Raw genomic sequence first — 9342 nt, 5'->3', positions numbered from 1 at the left:
GGGGGCGTTTACTGCAGACAGCCAGGCAAGGGAGAGTGTAGTTCCTGCCTAGTGAGCGAGAGGGGATGAAGACAAAAGGCCAAACAGGTGATCTGGGGGGAGCAGGCCATGACTGAAGGCAGGCGGTGACGGGGCAGGAAGCAGGGGCACTTCCCAAATCCCTGGACGGAGCTAACAGGGTAATTGGGAGTGGTGCTTACTAAAACAAGAAGAGCTTGGAGAAGCAAGTGTACGGGATGCAGGAAAAATGTCGGGATGGTGGGTGCACCGTCCTCCTGACCCACAAGCGGTGATACCAAGTATGCAGGTGTGTTCCAGGCTAAAGCTCCTGGTCGGGCCGACACAGATATGGGAGCCATCAGCTTCAATAGGGTGACAGAAGCTGGATAAGAGCGGAACCCCCTAGAGAGTGACACACAGAGCCCAGCACAGACACCACGTCACCTCACAGAGGGAGAAGGGTCAGAGAGAGAGAAAGGAGCCAGGGGCTGACTGTGGCTTTTCCTCTCAGTCCAACCAAGTCCTTGGGATTTTTTTTTTAATAGTCTTAAAGAAGGACAGTGGACCATTTGGGGACAAGCCACGATGCTCACACAGGGAGCCTAGAAGAATGAATGACAAGGGCTTCGTGGCTGGTAGTATAGGTGATGACGTGACATGGATCAAACAAGCTGTTCTCCACTTAAAATCCACCCCCACTTCCACACTATCCCCTGCCCTGCCATTTTCAGGAGATACCCCAGAAATCCAGGTGTGCAGGCTAGCAAAGATTCCGGAAAATTAAATGTTGACTATAACTGTATCACAAAGCATTTAGAGAGTCCACCTCTAACTCTTACACAAAAATACATTTTTAATTGGCCTTCTGACTATGAAATCATTATCTATTTGGACAAATTTAAGCAAAACATGGCCTTTTTATTCTATTGCCCCCAAACAAGTGTCATGACATGTAGCTGGTCTGATGCAGTCCATCTTAGCCCTGGGGGTGTCTCAGAATTACCAAGGGATTTGTTTGTTTTGTCATCTTTCTTTTAAAACACAGGAGCCCAGACTCTCCTGTCATCTTAATGAGTCAGAATCTCTAGGGTACCAGACCCAAGTTAATGTCTTTTGTTTTGTTTTTACTCTGTTTTTAAAACATCACCAGTAATTCTGACGAGCAGCCAAGGTAGGGGACCCGCTGGTCTAATTTTTCAGGACTCTTAGGACACCTACAAGTAATACCTTCCTCTAAAAAAAAAAATGACCGGTTTTGAAAAACCTTGTGGGGGGGGGAATCTGGAGCAGATAAGTTGACCATCATCTCTGATCATTTCTTCCATGAGACTGCTGAGTTGAAAAGAGATGAGGAACTAAAGCTGATCGGTTATACCGTGATTATGTCACAAGCAGCCCACTAATTATGCTGTTTTGGCTCATAACGGGGGAAAAGGAAAAAGGAAGCATGTTTGTAAACTTGAAGGAAAACCAACCATTAGGTTCTCAAAGTTCTTTCTGGCACCAGTTACTAGCAAATAATTTTTTCTTATGTTTTCCCCACAGTATCCATTAGTATTTCAGTAGATTAACCCTGGGGATGAGGAAGATGGGGAAAAAACCTCAAATGCAGGTCTATTGAAAACGTGACGGATTCGTGGTTGCCAGGGGTTTGGAAGGAAAGGTGGGGTTGGGGGAAGTGAGGAGTGACTGTCCACGGGTACAGGGCTTCCTTTTGGGGTGATGACGATGAAACTGACTGTGGTGATGGTTACACAACTCTGAGTATACAAAAAAACACCAAACGGTACACTTTTAATGAGTGAATCATATTGTATTATGAATCCTTCTCAATATAGGTGTTAATAAATGTAAAAATTGTCTGGGTATCGAAACAGAAGGCTTTACCTGGGTGTAAATACTAAAAATGTGGCTTTGTACTTCATCCATTGAGTCGAGGCCATAGGCCACGGTGCCTAGATGGAGCCGTTTGAAAACCATCTCATTCTGGGTAAGAGTTCCTGAAACACAAGACAGATCAGTAACTGCCTACATCCTGGAGCCCTTATTATTATTAACATTAATGATGGCTATTTGGCCTTTTTTTTTTTTTTGAGAGTTTACTATATGTCACAGACTGGTTTCAGCACTGCTCCTGCTGGATGAGACACCTGTGATATTTTGTCAGCCTGGAATCCCAGAATTTCTTCTGAAAATAGAACCCCAGGTTTCCAGGGGGAATTATCACCCTCATTCCCTGGGATGGTCCAGAGGGAGCATCAATCAGGGTGCCTGACTCATTCCATTGGCCAAGAGGGCAGCACATGACATACATGAGGCCAATCAGATTCTATCTTGAAGGAATCTAAACCTTGAGCAGACGGGCGTATCGACAGAGGATGAGTCGAGTCAAGTCAGGAGACCAGCCCAGGGGTCCTGATGCTGTGACACAGCCAGAACTTTCCTGGTTCTTCTTCCTGAAACCTAGTTTTGCTCTGATTTCCCGAATCTTTGCAATAGATTCCCTTTTATCCCATGCTCACTGAATGGTGGACAGGAAGCTAAAACCCAGGTCTCCCCACTCTGCACTTGCTCTCAGCCACTACGACAACCTCGCAACTTGACAGATGTTAAACTGTGGAGCAGTACTTTGAGGTGTGGTTTCAAGGTCAGGACCTGAAGCCAGACTGTCTGAGTTCAAAGCCTGCTTCTGCCACTATGTGCTTCCTGACAAGTCACTTAACCACCAAGTCACTTAATACCCCCGAACTCACAAGACCGGGGGAGGATTAAGTAAGTGACTATAAATACCCAGAATGGTGCTTTTGTACATAATTAGCATGAAGTAAGGCTTTGCTGCTATCATCATCATCATCATCACCACCAAATAGTCTGTCATCATCAAAAGATGAAGAAAATAAAAGAGCAGCAGCATATGCACCTCTAACACCTCCAGAGAGAGATTCCAAGCACCTTCTTCGACCTTGAATCCTGCGAGGGCCGCAGGAAACTCACCGGTCTTATCTGTGAGTAGGTAGGAAATCCTCCCCAGCTGCTCGGGAATCGTGCTGGAGCGAACCACGGTCCCGGGGATTTTCGAATCCCTGCGAATCACCCAGCTGTACACGATCTTGCCCATGTCCAGGTTCACACGCAGACTGTCAGAAAACCAGAGCACACAGGTTAACGGGATAAACATAAGACTGCCTGTATCTCAACAAGGACTCTAAATGCACATCGTCTGTGCCATAACATCTGGAATCACCCCCTGTAGCAGCACACTGCTGGGGCTGAATCCACAGACTCAGCACCACTATATAATATTCATGAAGCGATTCTGTTACGGACCACATTTTTTACATTGTGGTAAAATATACATAACATAAAATTTACCATTTAAAGCATCTTAAGTGTACAGTTCAATGATATCAAGGACATTCACATTGTTATGGGACCATAATCACCATCCAGCTCCAGGACTTTTTCATCTTCCTACACTGAAATTTTATACCCATTAAACAGTAGTTCCCCATTTCCCCTTCTCCAGCCCCCAGCAAGCACCATTCTACTCTCTGTCTCTATGAATCTGACTGCTCTAGGGGTCTCGTACTGTGGAATCACACATGATCTGCTCTTTTGTGTCTGGCTTATTTCACTTAGCATAACGTTTTCAGGGTTCATCCATGTTGCAGCATGTGTCAGAATTCCCTTCCTTTTTTTTTTCCCCTTCCTTTTTAAGGCCGAATAATATTCCTTTTTATGTCTTATACTCATTTTTTAAAATTTATTTATTTATTTATTTTTGGCTGTGTTGGGTCTTCGTTGCTGCGCACGGGCTTTCTGTAGTCGCGGTGAGCGGGGGCTATTCTTAGCTGTGGCGTGCTCGCTTCTCATTGCGGTGGCTTCTCTTGTTGCAGAGCACGGGCTCTAGGCACGCGGGCTTCAGTAGTTGTGGCACGCGGGCTCTAGAGCGCAGGCTCAGTAGTTGCGGCGCACGGGCTTAGTTGCTCCATGGCATGTGGAATCTTCCCAGACTAGGGCTCGAACCTGTGTCCCCTGCATTGGCAGGCTGATCCTTAACCACTGCACCACCAGAGAAGTCCCTGTGTTATACTCATTTTTAAATATTTCATTGCAAACAATAAAAAGAAATCTTCAAATTCATTCATAATCCTATAAACTCATTAAGTTGCTAACTATTTCACTGGCTAGCCCTGGCCCATATGCAGATTCAATGCACCAATTTTCAGTCATGTTGCAGACAGAACTTTAAAGACCACAATTATACACAACGTTACAGCACAAACACTCTTTTGTTAGCAGTAAATGAGACTTATTTATTCTTTGAAACCATCATCCAGAGCACACTAGCTTGGGGTTCAATCTCCTTCTTCTAGTCATGTTGTTGTACCAAAACCACAGTCTCTGTCTTCGGAAAAAGACAAAGTCTAGCTGGGATGATGTAAATACACAAAAGAGCAAGACAAAATACAGGGCAATAGATCAAGTGTAAGAGAGAGATTATAAGCACTAGAAGTCTGAGGGAAAAAGATATGGCTTGTTTTATGATTACTGACTGATCATTTATTATGGGGAAAAAGTAGAAACAAGCATCCAACAGTACGGGAGTTATCTGCAACACATCGTTTGTTAGAAAAAAAAAGTGGAGGGTGGGAGTGGATTTTTATGTAGAGCAAATTCTCCTTTTTCTGAAATAGAAAGCCGTCTAGAAAACATATATCCCAAAACATTAACAGCAATTATCACTTAGTTGTGAGATTAGAGATGATTTTTATTTTATTCTTTGGCTACTGTGAATTTTTTTTTTCTACTATGACCATCTATTACTTTATTTTATATGTGTATATATATATATATATATATATTTTTTTTTTTTTTAAACATTTATTCAGCCTTCAAATGAGGTAGGAGAACAATTGTCTGGCACGTGCCACCAAGCTTCCACTGCTAATCAAGCACCGTGAGTCCTGACTCAGGCTCAGAATCCTTCCCAACACAGCACTCCCACCAGTCACCACCAACCTCCTGGGGCTGGTAAATAAGATGAAATCTAAATGGCATGTCCAGTGTACACTGAGACTGGGCAAGGCCAGATCTTTTGAGCAGAGAGTAATTCCAGAAAGGATGGTTCGGGGAGGAATGTGCCCATCCAGTGCTCCGGCCAGAGCGCTGCCTACACTCCTGACCCTGCCTGTCCTTGGTCATCACTCTACAAAGGGCCCAGCTCCTTCTCAAAACCGCAAAACCATGACCTTTGAATGAAGAGAGAGAAGCAAATGTCGCAGCACTTAAACACAAGCTTGTTCTCTGCTTACCTGATGGGAATGATGTTGGAAAACAAAAGGAGGAAGCGGATGATCTGTAGGTACCAACGTCCGGCAAAGTGCTGGAGGGCGACCATGACCAGAGACACCACCACCAAAGCTCCAAAGAGGATCTTTGTTAGGCAGTTCACTTCCAGGTCAAACAGGCCGATCTGTGAGACAGCGCACAGAGCGAAGCTTGTGATTAGCTGGTGCAACCCACAGCCCGCCCGGAGAACTGGTCCTTCCCCCATGAACACCTCTACCTCGGGCAAGACAGTGGGTTCCGTGGATCCCCACATCTTTGGGTGAGAACGCTGGGCTCCACAGGCTAAAAGACATCCGAGGGACTTCAGTGAATCCGATTTCGATTTTTTCTTAATGAATTTAGATTTAGCCTTGGAATCACATGAGTGGGCTACTGCCGCCTTCAGCGATGCTGTGCACTGCGTGGCCTCTACCATCCTACACGGCAGCCTGTAGAATGACTCAGTCCTACAACTCTGTGCAGCGCACCACGCACTAATTCCCTGTGGCCTGGAAATTCAGGGCACACACCACTGGTGGCCCCTGATTTTGAGGTGCTACATTCATGAACGTTAGTATTTTAATGACTACATATTTATTTTAACGTATATTCTTTAAAAATGGAACCAGCACGTGAAACCCATCACTTCGCAGAAACATGGCCCCGGATACAGCTAAAACATCAAATAGGTGACATCTACAGTTGTAATAACGATGGTCGTCACGGGGGTTGTAATGGCAGGGTGAAATGACTGGCATCTGTTCACAGTATTGACAAAGAAGACCACTCTGCAATATTCTGACTCTAAGAAACTGCGGGAGGGGTGGAGCTGGGAGGGAGGGTGCTGGTGGGAACCGAGCAGCAACAGGGCCATCAGGCAGACCGCAGCGCTGACTCCGCTTGCCCTGCCACAGCAGCTCAGCGTGGGCTTGAAGCCAGGTCTACACAGCTTGGCCAGGGCGTGGTCCTTCTCCAGCCATTTCTCCTCTATGAGATGAGGCTGCAGAACCACCTGTGCTCACAGGCTGGCGTCAGGATTAAATGACGTGCACGTGAAGGATGCCGCACAAGACGTGGCGAACAGTAAGGACTCATCAGTTCACTTTAAAAGCTTTTAGAACGTCACGTATTCATTTACAAGCAGTCCTTGTTTAACTGCCGTGAGCTTCGCAGATACTGAGGTTTTTTACAAATTGAAGGTGTGTGGCAACCCTGTGTTGCCAGAGGATAAGGTAGTATTTTTTAGCAATAAAGTATTTTTAAATTAAGGTACGTACATTGGTTTTTTTGACATAACGCTTTTACTGCACACTTGACAGACTACAGGATAGTGTAAACGCAACTTTTAAACGTACTGGGAAACCAAAAAATTTGTGTAGCTTGCTTTGTTGTGATACGCACTTTACATAGTGGTCTGGAATAGAGCCATCACCTCTCCAAAGGCTGCCTGTACATACGAACACATATTTATGTACTGTGCGTGTGTATCTATATATACACACATACCTATGCACATACACGGACGTGAAAAGATAGTCTGTATAAATGAAGTCACACTGTCAGGGGTTCCTGTTTTTAAATCTAGCTTCTCACCCCACCAACACCAGTCATCAAACTACATCAGGTCAGAAAGTTCTGGCAAGGAAACACATCCTGTGACTCTGTACACACCTTACTTCGAGGATTTGAGGTATTCATGACACTCCGTAGTTCTCTGCCCGTGTAAAGAACAACACCCACAATAGTACCTAAGGTGAGAAAAACGACCCAAAGAAATGTGAGTACAGACAGGCAGGCTTACAGACAGAAGAGTCCTACCCGCTTGAGGGGGAGATCTTCTCAAACCAGTATCCACACTGTGAGATGCTGCAAAGTTTACATCGGGGCCAACCAAGACCTATGTCCGCACTGAGGGTAGGAAAGCCCCCAGCAACATGTGGCCATTCACATTTAAATACAATTAAAATGAAATAAAATATAGTCCCCCATTTTCACTAGCCACATTTCAGGTTCATATAAGGCCAGTGGCGGCCATACAGGGCAGTCAAGATACAGGACATTTCCACTACTGCTAAAAGTTCCACTGGTCAGTGCTGGCTTGTGGGGTCCGGCAGCCTCCGATAGCAGGAAAGGTGGTAGAGACTTCCAGAGGTGCCTAGAACTTCATAAACAATTATGGAAACTTATGAACACACCCCTCTTATTAGAGCACATTCTTCCCAGGGAGTCTGATTCCTTTCAGATTCGGTGTGTAACTAGAACATGTGGGGGATGTCTGTCCAGATGACAATTCTTTCCTGAGAACTTCCCCACACCCTCTTTTCCATCCCCCCAGCATAATTAAAAATAAAAGATATCAATTCTTGTAAACAATTTATAGAAGAAACACAAATGACCAATTAACATTAGAAAACATACTCCATCTAGTGAAAAACCAAAGAAATGCCAAATAAATCATTTTTACTCCCATCCTATTAATAAAAATTCAAAAGACTGAGAATATTCCGTGTTAGCCAAGAGGTGGGGGAATGGACTCTGTCACGTACGCTGTTGGCTGAGGTGTCAATTGGAATAGCCTGTTTTGGAAGGAAAATTGGCAATATCTATCAAAAATTTACATTTGTCTCCCCTTTCCAGTGTGTGCCAGGAAAACACTCCACACAGTGGGGAAGACGGACAGTCAAGAAGGAAAGCAGGACACCGGTAACCACGGAGAGAGGTGGGTACCACGATGAAACGAGCAGAGGACAGACAGGAGGGGACTGGGGAGGCTGCCAGCGTGTGCTGGGTGGCCAGGGACGCTGTCTCTGAGTTGAGGACATCTGAGCTGAGACTTGAAACATGAGAAGGGGCAGCCCTGCCAAGCTCTCAGGAAAGACCCCAGGAATACAAACAATCTGGTCTCTCTGCTGGATAAAGAAAAGCCCTAACCTTCTCTCTGCTGGCCCCTCACTCTTGGAACACCAAAGAGGCTTAAACAGAGTTGGTAAAAGAGCCCAACCCCAGACGAAGCGCTGGGGGGAGACACTGGGGGCCCCCCCCCCCGACTTGATGCACACTGCGTTCTGCACAGTGCAATTCCCTTCCAGAGAGGCACTCAGCAGATGGCGGGCTGGGGAGGGCGCCTGCCCACTCCTGGGCAGCTGGCAGCTCCCGCGAGCGCAGGCCCATCCGCCCAGCAGATGGTCGGACGGTGGGAGCCGCGCCTGGGCCAAGTAGGGACAGCCGCACGGCCGTGGCACTCATCCCGGGGCAGACGTGGGTTGGTCTCAATTCCCAACATCCAGGGTTTGAGAGGGTCCTAATAACAGGGGCCCCCAAGGGCAGCGTCCCCCACTTGGCACCGGGCAATCTCCACGCCTTCAAAGGCTACTGGAAATGCCCTTTCCTGCAACACCTCCTGTGCCCAAAAGCAAAACTGTCTCCAGGAGATGCGAACCCTGGCCTCAGCCACCCCGAGGGAGCACACCAGCAGCACAGAGCTGCGCTGCTTTGGTCTGCTCAGTGCTCTTAAGGTTTTGAATTAGGTGCCAGCTTTTAAATGCAGAAACTTTCATATAAAGCATAGGGATTTCCGGCTTCTTCTGGAAAATCGGAAGACCTGGTGCCACTGACTGCTCGGTCCTCACTGTGTCACCAGCAGATGTTGAGCCCGGCCACTCCCTTTAGCCGGGCCCCTGCTCTCCGCTCATCACGGTCCCCACGTAGCCCCTGAAGACCTCCCGACCCGTGCCCCTCCACACCCCAGACCTCTGACCCCTCTTTCTAGGCTGTGCCCCCTGCGGTCCCCCCTCACCCTCACCACTCTCATCCTCACTCTCACCCTCTGCCGCCTGCCCACCATGGCAATCCTCTCCATCCTGCTGGCTGGGATCTCCCACCAGCCAGGCTGCTGTGGTCAGGTATTTCCCCAAGTCCTTTGGAACCCTCCAGAAGAGGGTGGTGCTGGGGTCAGACCTACACTGTGACTCCTCTGACCCCATCCACAACAAGATAAACCATGAACCCCAG

At 46.9% G+C, this 9342-nt stretch overlaps 1 protein-coding gene across 1 annotated transcript in view; it reads right to left on the bottom strand.

The window, feature by feature from the left end:
• ATP9A (ATPase phospholipid transporting 9A) overlaps positions 1-9342 on the bottom strand; it is a 134798-nt gene that overhangs the window by 63519 nt on the left and 61937 nt on the right. Inside the window, exons 10-13 of the mRNA XM_007446366.1 lie at positions 7003-7079; positions 5316-5476; positions 2995-3137; positions 1888-2000 (exon numbers count right to left, since the gene is read on the bottom strand). Coding sequence (XP_007446428.1) covers positions 1888-2000; positions 2995-3137; positions 5316-5476; positions 7003-7079 — 494 coding nt within the window. The remainder of the gene's footprint in view (positions 1-1887; positions 2001-2994; positions 3138-5315; positions 5477-7002; positions 7080-9342) is intronic.

This window comes from Lipotes vexillifer, unplaced genomic scaffold (assembly GCF_000442215.2).
Source record: "Lipotes vexillifer unplaced genomic scaffold, Lipotes_vexillifer_v1.1 scaffold251, whole genome shotgun sequence".
Taxonomy (NCBI): Eukaryota; Metazoa; Chordata; class Mammalia; order Artiodactyla; family Lipotidae; genus Lipotes; species Lipotes vexillifer.
This window is presented reverse-complemented; position numbering and strand designations above follow the sequence as displayed.